The sequence below is a fragment of the Heterodontus francisci genome, chromosome 3 (assembly GCF_036365525.1).
Source record: "Heterodontus francisci isolate sHetFra1 chromosome 3, sHetFra1.hap1, whole genome shotgun sequence".
NCBI lineage: Eukaryota > Metazoa > Chordata > Chondrichthyes > Heterodontiformes > Heterodontidae > Heterodontus > Heterodontus francisci.
The window spans coordinates 80,409,569-80,425,804 of record NC_090373.1 but is presented as its reverse complement, the minus strand read 5'-3'; the positions used below and the strand labels follow the sequence as shown (position 1 = coordinate 80,425,804).

General features: G+C 42.0%; 1 protein-coding gene across 2 annotated transcripts in view; it reads right to left on the bottom strand.

The window, feature by feature from the left end:
* Nucleotides 1-16,236, bottom strand: part of otofa (otoferlin a) — a 479,852-nt gene that overhangs the window by 108,475 nt on the left and 355,141 nt on the right. For both annotated transcript variants that reach the window (XM_068017769.1, XM_068017778.1), the window contains 5 exons: nucleotides 13,677-13,863; nucleotides 10,416-10,602; nucleotides 10,000-10,223; nucleotides 5,334-5,442; nucleotides 2,011-2,194 (listed from right to left, as the gene is read on the bottom strand). In XM_068017769.1, coding sequence (XP_067873870.1) covers nucleotides 2,011-2,194; nucleotides 5,334-5,442; nucleotides 10,000-10,223; nucleotides 10,416-10,602; nucleotides 13,677-13,863 — 891 coding nt within the window. The remainder of the gene's footprint in view (nucleotides 1-2,010; nucleotides 2,195-5,333; nucleotides 5,443-9,999; nucleotides 10,224-10,415; nucleotides 10,603-13,676; nucleotides 13,864-16,236) is intronic.

The following is a 16,236-nucleotide window of genomic DNA, read 5'->3' as shown; positions in this document are numbered from 1 at the left end:
AGATTTGAAATCTAATTTTTCTGGGAATCATCAATGTTGGCATTATTCTACACTAAAATAGCTTAATCTGCTACAGTTTGTTGCTGATGCAAAGTTGGGTGGGTAAGTAAGCAGTGAGGAGGATGCAATGAGGCTGCAGAGGGATATAACAGGTTGGGCGAGTGGGCAAGAACATGGCAGATGGAATACAATGTGGCAAAGCGTGAAATTATCCACTTTGGGGGGAAACATTTTTTAAAAAGCACAATATTTTTTGAATGGTGAGAGACTGGGAAATGTTTTCATTCAGAAGTACCTCGGTGTCACAGGAAAATAACATGCAGGTACAGCAAGCAATTGGGAAAGGAAATGGTATGTTGGCTTTTGTTACAAAGGGATTGTCGAGTATAAAAGTAAATAAATCTTACTACAATTGTCTACAGCATTGGTGAGGCCACACCTGGAGTACTGTGTGTAATTTTGGTCTGTTTACCTAAGGAAGGACATACTTGCCCTAGAGGGAGTGTAATGAAGGTTCATTAGTTTGGTTCTTCGAATAAGGGATTCTCCATTGAGGAAAGATTGAGTAGAGTAGGCCCATATTCCCTGGAATTTAGAAGAATGAGAGGTGATTGAATTGAAACATATAAAATTCTTAAGGGGTTTGCAGGGCAGATGCTGAGAAAATGTTTCCCCTGGCTGAAGAATCTAGAATACGCCGTCACAGTCTTAGAATAAGGGTCGGCCATTTAGGACTGAAATGAGGAGAAATTACTTCACTCAGAGCGTTGTGAATCTTTGGAATTTTCTACCCCAGAGTTGTGGTTGCTTAGTCATTGACTATATTCAAGACAGAGGTCAATAGATTTTTGGGTATTAAGGGATTTAAGGAATATGGGGATAGTGTGAGAAGGTGGAGCTGAGATAGAAGACCAGCCATGATCTTAATGAAGCGGGCTCGAAGGGCTGAATGGCCTACTCCTGCTCCTATTTCCTCTGTTCTCTACTTATAATTTAAAACTATCCCCCAATTCACTTAAATATATGTCATTTGCAGGGACCAGAATAACCCCACTCACATGTGGATCTGCATACTGCATTGCGTGCATCCACCCCACCAGTAACAAAAATCTTGTGGGATGGAAAAGAAGGAGGGGACCTGTCATAACTGGGTCCCACATCAATTTCAGCCTACATCCACTCAGATTATATTGTTTTCACACTGAAACCCCAGAGAAAATTCAGGATCATAAGGTTTAAGATTTAATTACACACAGTGCACAGAAGAAATTTCTAGGTTTGGGTCAGTAATTTAATAGGCCGGTTACATTATCAGTTTTGTATTACTATGAAATAATCTCAGCTGCACATTGCTACAAAGCAGTCTTATAATTTTGTAATCTGACTATGGACTGCATTGTGACTGGATTTCAAACCCAGTGCAATATAACAGCAATATGAAACAAATTATCCTCTTGGCTCTCTTCTAACATTAAGATTTAGCCACCAATCAGAAGCCAGTGAGTAAACTCTGCTCAGGTGTGCTTGCTCAGAGCTTCATTTCCGCTGAGCAGAGAGTAATGCAGGGAGAGAAATCCAGTAGTGCAGCTCAGATCTATGTTGCAGTGTGTAATTCTCCCTGGGAACAAGTAGTTGATTGAATAAAAACAGAAATTCTGGAAATACTCAGCAGTTCTGGCAGCATCTGTGGAGAGAGAAGCAGAGTTAACGTTTCAGGTCAGTGACCCTTCATCAGAACTGGCAGATATAAGTAATGTAAAATATTTTAAGCAAGTAAAGCGGGGGGTGGGGCAAGAGATAACAAAAGAGGTGTTGATAGGACAAGGTCACAGAATAGCTGACCAGAAGGTCATGGAGCAAAGGCAAACAATATGTTAATGGTGTGCTGAAAGACAAAGCATTAGTACAGATAGGGTGTTAATGGACTGAAAACTGAACAGCACAAGCACAACCATGAAAAAAGTTGATTGAATTGTTTGGTGATATCTCTGTTTATGTATGGACACAAACCTATCAGTTATAACAGGTTTCATTGCTGGCGTGCAGGAGACAGGTACGAGGTCTCCATCATCATCTGCTTCATCTTCACTTGAGTTCTGGAGAAGCTCAGACTCCTCCTCATCGCCATCCCCTCCGCCTCTTTTCTTGCGAATGGCTGGCTTGCTTATTCCATCAATTTGGTTTCCATAATTACCTAGTGAGAAGCACAGTGATTAAGTTTCCTTATCCTGGATGATTACTAAAGGGTAACCTTAAGATCATACCTAGTAACGTGCATGTCCATCAACATTGAAATGAGGTAATAAAGTTTATACAAACTGGACTTGCACCAGTAACTGCCTGTGATTGCAGTTTGAAATATAATATCCCTTTAGAAAATGTAAACAAGGGAACAGGAACACATTTCAATGAAGAATCTCTATTGGATAGCAACTTATTTCATTCCACGTGTATAGACCCAAGGTACATGTTTGTTATTCTAAGATGTGAGATAACAATTTTGTATGCCTTGCTTGAAATCATTGGAAAGAAGACCTGGAATGACATTTAAGAAACAAGTATAGTTGATCACTAACTTTGCTCCAATGTATGAATTATGCAAATATTTTATTACAATAGAATGCAATTGTATTCCATTCATACAATCCCTAAGTTGTCAAAATTTACAAAATATCGGGAAAATGTTCTCTCTTAGCTTAGAATGTCCTTTAAAATGGAATGCCATCATGGACTTGATGGGCTGAATGGCCTCCTTATGTGCCATAATTACTATGAATAAGTATTTGAAAAGGAAAACATTAATAAAGATACAGAGAAAAGGTAGGGGGATAAGAGTCAGCAGCTCTACTTGAAGGGCTAGCACCAGCGCAGTCACTGACCCGAAACGTTAACTCTGCTTCTCTTTCCACAGATGCTGCCAGACCTGCTGAGTGATTCCAGCATTTCTTGTTTTTGTTTCAGATTTCCAGCATCCGCAGTATTTTGCTTTTATTATACCAGCGCAGGTGTGATGGGTTGAATGCTCATTTTCCATACTACGAATTTAAGGATTTAACAATTAAATATATAGTGGAGCTATCTGATATTTATGCACAACATAAAAGAAGAGAACATTTTCCTGGTAGCGCTTGCTAACATTCCTCCCACCACCAACAGCATCACAAGCATGTCACCTCATTGTTTGGTGGGTAATGGACAAGTAGAAATTGGTTGCCACATTTGGCTACATAATGACAAATACAGATTGGCTGTCCGAAAACCAGATATTTTGTAGTTTGACGCCAGAGGCAAGGATTGATCTCTCCCACACTTCTGGAAGCTACCAGAGTGGACGTACTCTTGCTTATTACTATGCGTATTGTATGTATTGCCCTTGGCATGGTGTGTTTTCAGGCTGCTGTGCTTTTTACATTGTTTTTTAATGAAAAATGCATGCTAGGTGCTTTAATGACAGGTGATTTCTAAGCTATTTGAAGGTAATAAACGATAAAATTAATCATCGGACATATGGATTTTTTTTCTCTCCAAATGTTTCTTTTTCTACCATTTTTTTTACCAGAATGGCATTGATTTTTGAATGTTATAATGCGGGTTCATGGGGCTGAATTGTATCAGCACACCACGCTCTGCGGCGGCACGCTTTGAAGTCGGAGACTTTTCAAAACGAAAGCGCCGTCGCAGAGCCCACGCGAGTGGGCGGCCACTGCATCCCCGGCAACAGCATCTGGTGCCACCGCGCAGGTGCTGGCACCATTTCTTCAAGCCCTTAGAAGAAATTAGTACCTCTTTGTTTCAGGAATGTAGTAATAATCTGTGCACACCTGAAATCCCCTCTTCCTCCCCCCCAACAAATGAACATTTAATTTTATGCTCCATCCCCCTCGCAAAAAATTAGTTCTCATTCACGACCTTTCCTCCCCGAACTTTATTCCCTTTGACCCTAAACCCCTTCCCACCATCCTCACAGCCAATAAGGATCGTTTTGCCCGCTCCCCACCCTCCCGCCCTGATAATTCGACGCCTCCCCCTTCCCCATTAGTGCCTCGCTCCATACTGAGTTCCAAAGGTACGCGAATTGCAGCTGGTGGCCGTAAAATCACCGTGGTACGGCTGCCGTGACCAGGTAAGTTCATTTCAATATTTATTCAGCTCATTGTAATATTGAGATGAAGGCCCTGCCGCCAAGGGGGCCGTACCGAGGCCTCGCCGCCACTGGTAATATGCAGCGGGGCCTTCTCGGCGTGGTGTCATGGCAGGCCTCTCTCGCAAGTATTTTACAGGCCTCCCTGCCACAATCCATGATGTTGAGGGGCTGGTAAAATCCAGCCTATGATGTCCAAAATCCCTGAAAGTTTGAATTCCAGCACAGTCTCAGTCCTGTGGGTGTTGAATTTTGATGTCCAACCTGTACACTTCAAAAATAATTCTTTGGACGTCCAGAAGACATACTAAAATTCTTTATACATGTCCTTATTTTGGAATATTGCAGTTACGTGTGTTTATTTGAGAGATCTCAGAAGCATTTAAAAAACATATTATTTAGTTATATTTAGAAATATTATCAGCTTGATATTTAGATGATTGTTCTTTTTTTTCTGCAAGCCAGCATTTGACCCTAAAGAAACATAATTACATTAATGTGAAACCTGGTCATGTAGTGAACTTTATGATAATTGAAAAACGTGGGATTGTTGTGTGTGTACACCTTTAAGAGGTGTGGCTATGTTATCTTGCCAGCACCGTAAGAGCTGTGATGTAACGCACCATGTGACTTCTGGGTTGACAGCAGTCGTGAACAATGAAGACCTGTCTGTACATACAGAATCTTCCTTAAATAAAGAGTCCATGTTACTGCGTTACTGATCCCGTCTTGAGCGGTCAGTGCTTTATATATACTAGCAGCTAACACAGAGGTTAACATGCAACAGGATCACCATTTTATTATCATAGTATTTGAAGATTTGCAGTATTAAATAACTTCAAAAATGAGATATTTTAACATTTTGGAATGTTTTGAATGCTTGCTCACTCATCAAATTAGTTGCATTTATAGTTTTTCATTACTATGTATCCTCTATGACAAGATGGCTGTGATATTCACTATGAAACATTAGGGTAAATTTTCTACTTCTGAACTCAGTATGCACAGTGGGAGTACATATGGTGAAATTACTCAGCCCATGGTGTAATTTTTCATTGACTCATTTTAATCAACAGAAATCATGGGTTAGAGATGCACAATTCCGCATTGTGTATCCCCAAAGCAGCACAGAAACATAAAATGCACTCTACTATTATCCACTCTATGGAGACCCTGAGGATTACACACTTACCTATTGTAACTTCAAAACTGACTGGTTTATCTCCAATTCTCCTGTCAAGCATTGTTGCTTCCAGGAAAGCACCAAACAGGAAAAATTCTTCCATTTTTCCTGTAGCAAGCTGGGATTAAAGATTAAAACATATTAACACTTCAGGAATTATTCTACCATACAACATATTTAGCTTGCATTCCTCAGGTAAATATAAAAATGACCTGCTGACAAAACTTAAACTATTCTGAACATTCTGAAATCTGAACTAATATGCACAATGATGGGAAGCAAATAATCCTACATTGTAAATTTTCACAGTGGTGTCCCTGAACCCTAGAGGGTCAGCAAGGGAACCCAGGGGGCATGTGACATTATCAGGTTTCTGTCTGCTGTCATCAAGTTTCTCAATTTGTATTTGACAACTTAATAGCACAACATTTCATAAAATGCTTTCAACAATGTTATCAGTTTCCTTGGGGTCATTTTATCATTATTTATAGCAGATCTCCATACTGAACTATTTGAAAAATCACTGCTCTTTACTGGCCAGTAAAGTTTAGCAACAAACCATTGCTTCATGTCTTCAGCCCTCAGATTTATTGATGCAGAGTTGCAGAAACAATAATCCATTATGGAGGGAACCTGTGTCATCCTTCTGGCTGTTTAGGAACAATTACTGTGAAGCACCCTAAGCAAATCACTGAAGACATCTTTATGACACCATTAGTAGCACTGAAAATATTACTGCACCACTAGACCAATGCTTTCCCACCAACCTCAATCTGCCCATTGGTCTGGAGATAGAAACTGGTTTTGATAGGAACATAGGGACATGGGAAAGAGGAGCAGTAGTAGGCAATTTGCCCCCTTGAGCCTGGGCTGCCATTCAACTAGATAATGTCTGATCTTTTACCTTCATGCTATTTTCCTGCACTATCCCCATATCCCTTGATATCATTATCTAGAAATCCATCAATCTCTGTCTTGAATATACTCAATCACTGAGCCTCCACAGTCCTCTGGGGTAGAGAATTACAAAGATTCACCACCCTCTGAGTGGAGAAATTCCTCCTCATCTCAGTCCTAAATAGCCTACCTCTTATTCTGAGACTGTGTCCCCTGGTTCTAGACCGCACCCCCCCCCCCCCCCCCACCACCCTCCACCGTCACAGCCAGGGGAAACATCCTTCCCGCAGCTGTTGAGCCCTGTAAGAATTTTGTATGCTTCAATGAGATCACCTCTCATTCTTCTAGACTCTGGAGAATACAGACCCAGTCTATTCAATCACTCCTCATAGGACAATCCCGCCATCCCAGGGATCAGTCTGGTGAACCTTTGTTCCAATCCCTCTATGGCAAGTATATCCTTCCTTAGGTAAGAAGACCAGAACTGTACACAATACTCCAGGCACAGTCTCACCAAGGCTCTATATAATTGCAGCAAGACATCTTTACTCCTGTACTCAAATCTTCTTGCAATAAAGACCAACATATCATTTGTCCCACTAATTGGTTGCTACATCTGTATGTTATCTTTCAGTGATTTATGAACAAAGACACCCAGGTTCCTTTGGACATCAACACTTCACAATCTCTCACCATTTATGAAATACTCTGCATTTCTGTTTTTCCAACCAAAATGGATAACTTCACATTTTTCCACATTATATTCCACCTGCCTTGCTCACTTAACCTGTCTAAATCCCCTTAAAGCCTCTTTTTTTTCTCCTCCTCACAACTCACATTCCCATCTAGTTTTGTGTCATCAGCAAACTTGGAAATATTATATTTAATCACCACATCCAAATCATTGATATAGATTGTGAATAGTTGGGGCCCAAGCACTGATCCTTGCAGTACCCCACGAGTCATAACCTGCCAACCTGAGAATAACCCGTTTATTCTTATTCTCTGTTTTCTGTCTGTTAACTATTTCTCAATCCATGTCGGTATATTACCCCCAATCCCATGTACTCTAATTTTGCTTACTAACCTCCTGTGTGGGACCTTATCGAAAGACTTCTGAAAATCCAAATACATCAAATCCACTGGTTCCCTGTACTCATTCTGCTACCTACATCCTCAAAAAACTCTTAACAGGTTCTTTTTTCATTTGTTTTTTCATTTTCATGGGATGTGGGCGTCACTGGCCAGGCCGGCATTTATTGCCTATTCCTAATTGCCCTCGAGAAGGTGGTGGTGAGCTGCCTTCTTGAACCACTGCAGTCCATTTGGGGTAGGTATACCCACAGTGCTATTAGGAAGGGAGTTCCAGGATTTTGACCCAGCGACAGTGAAGGAACGGCAATATAGTTCCAAGTCAGGATGGTGTGTAGCTTGGAGAGGAACTTGAAGGTGGTGGTGTTCCCACGCATCTGCTGCTCTTGTCCTTCTAGGTGGTAGAGATCGTGGGTTTGGAAAGTCCTGTCTGAGTAACCTTGGTGAGTTGCTGCACTGCATCTTGTAGATGGTACACACTGCTGCCACAGTACGTCGGTGGTGGGGGGATTGAATGTTTGTGGACAGGGTGCCAATCAAGCAGGTTGCTTTGTCCTGGATGATGTTGAGCTTCCTGAGTGTTGTTGGAGCTGCACCCATCCAGGCAAGTGAAGAGTATTCCATCACACTCCTGACTTGTGCCTTGTAGATGGTGGATGGGCTTTGGGGAGTCAGGAGATAAGTTACTCGCTGCAGGAATCCTAGCCTCTGACCTGCTGTTATAGCTACAGTATTTATATGGCTACTCCAGTTCAGTTTCTGGTCAATGGTAACCCCCAGGATGTTGATAGTGGGGGATTCAGTGATCATAATGCCGTTGAATGTCAAGGGCGATGGTTAGATTCATTCTTTTTGGAGATAGTCATTGCCTGGCACTTGTGTGGCGTGAATGTTACGTGTCACTTATCAACCCAAGCCTGGATATTGTCCTGGTCTTGCTGCATTTCTACACAGACTGCTTCAGTATCTGGGGAGTTGCAAATGTTGCTGAACATTGTGCAATCATCAGCTAACATCCCCACTTCTGACCTTATGATTGAAGGAAGGTCATTGAAGGAAGATCAGGTTTCTCAAACATGGTTTTTCTTTCATAAATCCATGTTGACTTTGCCCAATCCTACCATTATTTTGTAAGTGACCAGTTATCACATCCTTTATAATAGATTCCAGCATTTTCCCTACTACTGAGGTCAGGCTAACAGGTCTGTAGTTTTCTGTTTTCTCTCTCCCTCCTTTCTTAAATAGTGGGGTTATATTTGCGACCTTGCAATCTGCAGGAACTGTTCCAGAATCTATAGAATTTTAGAAGATGACCACCAATGCATGATGCTCGTATATGAATAACAATAACTTATATCAATATCGTGCCTTCAATGCAATAAAATGTCCTAAGACACATTACAGGAGAGTTGTAAAGCAAAAGTAGACACCGAGCCAATTAAAGGCGATATTAGGGCAGATGGCCAAAAGCTTGGTCAAAGAGATAGGTTTTAAGGACCGTCTTCAAAGAGGAAAGTGAGGTAGAGAGCCAGAGAGGTTTAGGGAGGGAATTCCAGAGCTTGGGGCCTAGGCAGCTGAAGGCACGGCCACTAATGTGGAGCAATTAAAATCAGAGATGCTCAAGAGGCCAGAATTAGAGGAGCACAGATATCTCGGAAGGTTGTGGGGCTCCAGGAGAATACATCGATAGGGAGGGTGAGGCCTGGAAGGATTTGAAAACAAGGATGAGAATTTTAAAATCAAGTCATTGCTTGACTGGGAGCCAATGTAGGTCAGTGAACACAGGGGTGATAGGGGAACGGGACTTGGTGTGAGAAAGGATATGGGCATTAGAATACAGAATATTTAGCATGCTCCTAACAAATCCTTTACACAATCTTAATGAAGGCATTCGTCTGGATATTTCAAATGGGATGGCATCTCCACTAATTATATATAAGCATATTAAACATTTGTACATAGGAACATAGGAACAGAAGTAGGCCATTCAGCCCATCGAGCCTGCCCTGTCATTCAATATGATCATGGCTGATCATCCACTTCAATGCCTTTTTCCAACACTATCCCCATATCCCCTTATGTCATTTGTATTTAGAAATCTGTCAATCTCTGATTTAAACATACTCAATGACTGATCTTCCACAGCCTTCTGGGGTAGACAATTCCAAAGATTCACAACCCACTGAGTAAAGAAATTTCTCCTCATCTCTGTCCTAAGTAGCTTCCCCCTTATTTTGAAATTGTGTTCCATGGTTCTGGACTCCCCAACCAGGGGAAACATCTTAGCTGCATCTACCCTGCCTATCCCTTTAAGTATTTTGTAGGTTTCAATGGGATTACCTCACATTCTTTGAAGCTGTAGAGAATACAGGCCCAGTTTCCCCAATCTGTCTTCATAGGACAGTCCCGTCATCCCGGGAACAAGTCTGGTGAACCTTGGTTGCACTCCCTCTATGGCAATAATATACTTCCTAAGATAAGGGGACCAAAACTGCATACAATACTCCAAGTGCGTTGTAACCAAGGTTCTATACCTTACAGTTATAAATTGGACAGTATTTTCCAGGCTTCAATGATCTCAACACTTGTCAATGTGATAATTACAAATCTGATTTCTTCCTTGTGAGCTAGAAAAGTAGGTTAACATAAAAATCCCCATTTAATTTCCAGAGATAATACGACTTACATCCGATATCTGTTGTATTGTCTCCACTTGAACTTCAGTGGAGCTCATTATCTCTGTTGAGGCTGTGTCTAAGATTTCCATACCAATGCAGATAAGTAATCGGGCTCTGAAGGAAACACCCTCACCAAGTCCCTCGTTTAAATCCTGATGTTCATCCATTAAGGTGTAGTTACGAGTCGAGCCATACATATTCACCCAGGAGGGACCAAAAGTGGGCAGAAACCCTTTAGAAAGGACACATACGTTGATGATTTCTTGACTCAGTAGGAAAGGAATTATATACATTGAATGACCAACATTCTACAAGAAATTTACAAATTCTAATGGAAGAGATTGAAAAGATCCTATGAAATATGCCTTTAGATCCTACTGTAGGACAATCAGGAAAAATTGACACGTCTAAGAAACTGGCTTACCTTTGTCACCATCATTTGAAATCTTTCTCAGGTCGACAAAATGGGTTCCTATAGCAACTTCATTCACTTTGTCTGAATCACGAATCTGGATTTTTATTCGTGTGCAGAGGGGTGGAAACATTTCAGTAAATATGACTTGCTCATTCCATATTGGTTCATAAGTGTTTTTTTGGACACTGGTTTTTCCCTAGCAAAAGAATAAAAATCTGGTTATAAGTGGGGTTGAGTTATTAGAGTTAAACAGGAAAACTAATTAGTGTTATGATTATGAGGATTGATAATTAACTATAATCTGATTAACATTTATGATAAGCGAGAATGACGCAGTTTACAGGACAACATAGATCAAAACAGATCACATTTTGAAACCAACAGTGATCAACACTCTTCGTGAGTGATACTTGGTCAGTCTATAATGCCATCACAATTTCAGTGGGATGTCCATTGTTTCAGACAGTTTATTTCCAATTGTGATTTTGCTTTCAATATCCAGATATTTTATTCTATTGATTGTGGTTGGTAAATGATTTCATTGGAACTATGTCTGAAGCTTTGACGAGAGCAGAACATGCAAGAAAGGCAGACTGTCTTCAGCCGACACTAGAAATCCTTATCAGTAAATAAATAAATAGAATTCAGATTAAGACACCTCAAGAATGACCAAGGTAATAACATTTGAAAACAAATAGTTCCATGGATTTTGCAACTGAAGTTAAACATCAAGAAAGTATCTCTGGTAGAAACCCATAAAATGTAATGCCTATTAGACTAGAAGTACTCTTGCATCTCTTGGCTTCAGAACAGGAATTGAAGAGTTGCCTTAACTCCTGAGTTATAGTAGGTTTTATGTAAAAAAAGCATCTAAAGCTGTTTTGCATGGACTTAAAAAGCATATAGCTGACTAATAAGGGGAGAAAAAGCTTTATGGTTTTCCCTCCCTCTGTCAGGGGAAGTGTGCCAGACAGAAAAAAAACTCCTGCAACACAACTGAAGAAAAATTGGGAGCTCATCATTTTATTGGTTAATTTTGTTTCATAGAGTCATAGAGTTATACAGCACAGAAACAGACCCTTTGGTCCATCGTGTCTGTGCCAGCCATCAAGCACCTAACTATTCTCATCCCATTTTCCAGCACTTGGCCAGTAGCCTTGTATGCTATGGCGTTTCAAGTGCACATCTAAATACTTCTTAAATGTTGTGAGGGTTCCTGCCTCAACCACCTCTTCAGGCAGTGTGTTTCAGATTCCAACCACCTTCTGGCTGAAAATATTTTTCCTCAAATCCCCTCTAAACCTCCTGCCCCTTACCTTAAATCTATGCCCCCTGGTTATTGATCCCTCCGCTAAGGGAAAAAGTTTCTTCCTATCTAACCTATCAAAGCCCCTCATAATTTCATATACCTCAATCAGGTCCCCCCTCAGCCTTCTCTGCTCTAAGGAAAACAACCCTAGCCTTTTCAGTCTCTCTTCATAGCTGAAATGCTCCAGCCCAGGCAACATCCTGTTGAATCTCCTTTACACCCTCTCCAGTGCAATCACATCCTTCCTATAGTGTGGTGCCCTGAACTGTACACTCCAGTTGTGCACTTCTACCTATAAGAACTAATCAGATTACACATTTTACAATACAAAACCAACTTGCACTTAGATAGCACTTCCAACATTAAAAATGCTAGTGGATAAACACAATGGGGTGGAGTTTCTGCGGAGTTTCACCAATCTCCTGCCATAACATCAGTGCAAATCACAGAGAGATTCTGTGAACTGCCTTCTATGCCATTTCTCTGGGGATTCCATCGATCTTCCAGTACAGTTTTGGTGAGAGAATGGGAAACTACTGCCGAACCTGTTCAGATGATGTTCCTCTGTTTGCTACTTTAATTAAGCTGTTAATCTATTTAAAAATGAGGGGAAATAACATTTTTATAATAGAGTATAATGCACTGCAAATAAAAATTTGCTTGTCTTGTGATACTTTCATGACTCAAAGGTACATTTTGAAAAAAAAGGATTGTTGATTTTTATTTGTTGCCTTCATTCCAATATTATATGAAACAAACTGTTTGGCCAATGACTGGCAGCATTGGAAAATAGACAAGGCAAAGAATTAAAGATCCAGTTACACTTGCACCACATATATATGTGCGTGTGTATATTGTCATACTTATGAGAAGTGCAGCGATGAAAAAATACTTAAACTGAAGAGTTATAAAAATTTACTTTACCTTTTTAAAAAAATGAACAATGCTAAATGTGTATTTGAACAACTGCCTGAGAATGTGGTGAAGGCAGGTTCAATTGAAACATTCAAAAGGGAATTAGACTGTTATATGAAAAAGGAAGAATGTGCAGGGTTACGGGGAAAGGTGGGGGAATGGCACTAGGTGAATTGCTCATTCAGAGAGCTGGTGCAGACACAATGGGCTGAATGACTCCTTCTGCACTGTAACAATTCTGTGATTCTGTGACATGGAAACACCATAACTGGATTATTCGCATCCTGGGCAATTGTGCTGTCCCCACAGGGGACAGACCAAAGTAACTCCTACAAGAATCTGATGTGACAAACTTTTTATCTTAAAAAGGCAGCCCGGGAGAGGGAGAGAGGGACAGACAGACAGACAGACAGAAAGAAGCATCACCAAAAGCTTGTCCAGCTAAGAGCTAGGAGAAAATCCAGCAAGCCAAAAGGGAAGGCGCCCTGTTGTGAATTCTACATCTTCAACATGTGCAGAAGTGATTCAACCAACAGAGAAACCTACAAACACCTCAGGCCAAGAACTTGACCTCTGACAGAATTCAACAGGTTTACTGTGAACTCCGAAGCCCTACCTCACTTAAAACTACTTACTCCTTTTCCTGTGTGTGTGTGTGTGTGTGTGTGTGTGTGTGTGTGTGTGTGTGTGTGTGTGTGTGTGTGTGTGTGTGTGTGTGTGTGTGTGTGTGTGTGTGTGTGTGTGTGTGTGTGTGTGTGTGGGGTTGTGACAATTTTGGGATAAAGCATATCGATCAATAAATAATTAATCTTCTGTTTTAAACCTACAAGATAATCTGTCGCTGTTTGTTTATTTGACAAATAAAAGATAAACATAAACATAAATCCTAATATCAAAAAACACTTGGTGTGGTCAGGTGGGAATTAACAGTGAGAACCACCCATACCCTTCACAATGCGGCTGTAACAATATATATAATATATATGTATTTGTGATATATATATATAGCTAGTAACAGAGTGGAACATGCTTGTTTATCTCTGTACCTTTTGTCCTGCAAATGATACTTGAACATAGGGATCGACTAAATCTTTGTTTTCTCCAATGAATGCCTTCTTCATATTAGCCATTATGCTGGTATTCATCTTTGGCAGCCCCTCTGCTTTGTAGATCTTGACATAATACCGAGCCCACTGCCTCTCTGAGGGCACTCCTTCAGGAAGCAATAGGTTCCTGTTGATAAACCATTCGCAAATTATAAAGCCTCTAAATATCTAGGGTTAATAATGATTATGAAGAATGTAATTTTACTTTATCATAACATTTGTAAAATGAAGAAATAATGGGCTGAATTTTATTCGGGTGCCACGCTGTGTGGTGGCGTCCTTTAAACTCAGCGGGGTGCCCGCATTTAACGGCCGCCGAAGAGCCCCCCTCCCCATATTACGTGGGGGAAGGCGGGACATTCGGTGCAGTGAGAGATATTTTGACAGCTGTGGGGTGCTTTAAATAGGGCCCCAGCACCTGCTTCCTGACAGCTGTCAAAGAAATACTTAACTGACTGCTGAAGAGTGGGGCTGCTGTCAATCTGGCAGCAAAACAGAAAGTGTTGCAGAGACTCAACAGGTCAGGCAGCATCTGTGGAGACAGAAGCAGAGTTACCTTGTCCAAGTTCACAGACCTGAAAGTTAACTCTGCTTCTCTCTCCACAGATGCTGCCTGACCTGCTGAGTGACCACAGCACTTCCCACTTTGCTGCCACATACTTACCCTGCTGTGTCCCAGTGTCCTGTGAAGTTGCGATCCTCTTCTTCCACTCAAGTGTAACATTCCTTCTTGTAGGGGTGCCGCACCTGGATGAATAATCTTAATTTTGCACATTCCAGGACATGAGACTTTAAATATACCATAAAAGGTATTTCATAGGTTTACAGGGAACACATTGACACAAATGGGAATGCACGGGTGTCACAGCAATGTAACTACGTCTTTCACTAAACGTTCCTCATCAACATGTGTGTCCTTTTCTCTGTGTGAATGATGTGTGCCAGCATGTAGCGCCAATCTCACATCCCTTTGCACCGTTCGCCCTTCAGGAGAACCAACGTAAGCAATAACATCATTGCTATGCCACCATTAGCCATGAGCATCTCCAGTGACATGGACATTGGCTCAGTCAGCTGCGGCCTCTGATGGTTTATACAGGGATGCTGCAGATGTGGACTGGTGCACAGCAGGTGAGCAAGGGTGATTTGTGGCTTGCAGAGCTCATGTCGGTTCCTATGGAGCAGACAGTCTTTGTCTGATAAGCCACTGCCATACATCCCGTGCTCATGGAGAATAAAGCAGCTGGCCTTCTCGGCCCATAGTACAGGACATCACCCTATCTACCCAGGCACTGAAGGTGCTCTTTCAGCATGCCGATCTCCTGCTCAATGGTGGCTCTTGCAGCTCAGTGGCTGGCGTTGTATCTCTCCTCTTCAGCAGTGGTGGAGTCTCTCTCTGGTGTTGGGAGCCATGTCTGCAAGGGATAGCCCTTATCTCCAAGAAGCCACCCCTCCATCGGAGCCAGTTCAGTGAACAGCAATGGCAGCTGGGACTGGCGCAGGACCCAAGTATCATGACAGCTGCCTGAGAAGCGGTCACAGATTTGCATGAAGCATCTGTAGTGATCACATACCAGCTTCACCTAGATTGAGAGGATTCCTTTAATGGTGACATCTGCAGGTGGTAGCCTGTCAGTAGGCCTGATGGCCACATGAGTGCAGTCTATGAACATTACAACCTATGGTTCTCCGGCAATGGTGCCAAAACTGATGGCCCTCTGGGCCTGGCTGTGAGAGTCCGTCCTGAAGCGGACATACGCACTGGCCCTCCGGTGCAGGGCATTGGTGACCTCCCTGATGCAGCGGTGCACTGTTGACTATGTGACCCCACAAAGGTCTCTGATGAGCCCCTGAAAAGTTGCATAGGCATCAAGCTTGAGAACCACTGCCACTATGAGGATGTCCACTGAAGGCCATGGGCTGCAGGTCATTCTTGTGCAGGACACAGAGACGTGTCATCACCCTCTCTATATGCGCAATCTCCTCTGGCACTCGTGCTCTGACATCTGATGGCATATCATGTGGGGCCTGTAGATGCACGGCAATCGTAATGGTGAGCCCCCCTTGGGGGCCGTTGCTCATGACTGGGTGCCTCTACGTGGATCGCACCTGCCTGTTGATTTTGCCTCTGGCACATACGGATCCTCAGGAGCAGAGGATCATGCAATATAGGATGAGTCATACCTATTTCCATGTGATAAATAATGTTGAACTCTTCATGTATTCAAAGGTTCCTAACAGGGCAGGGATTGGTGTTGACGGGTACCTCAGCTGCTTTCATGGATCAACTATGTGGCATGCCATGGCATTGCCCATCTTGGCCAACACTCAGCATGGCACAGCATGACCATATCAAGATACTACCAGCTGAATTGATTGCCCCCACCATCCATGTAGCCGTAATGCTCCTGCCTGTTCTGGCACCCTCCCCACACACAGGGTGACTAGAGTGATATTGCTCCTTCACAAACATGAATAAATGCAGAGCATACACTGTTTA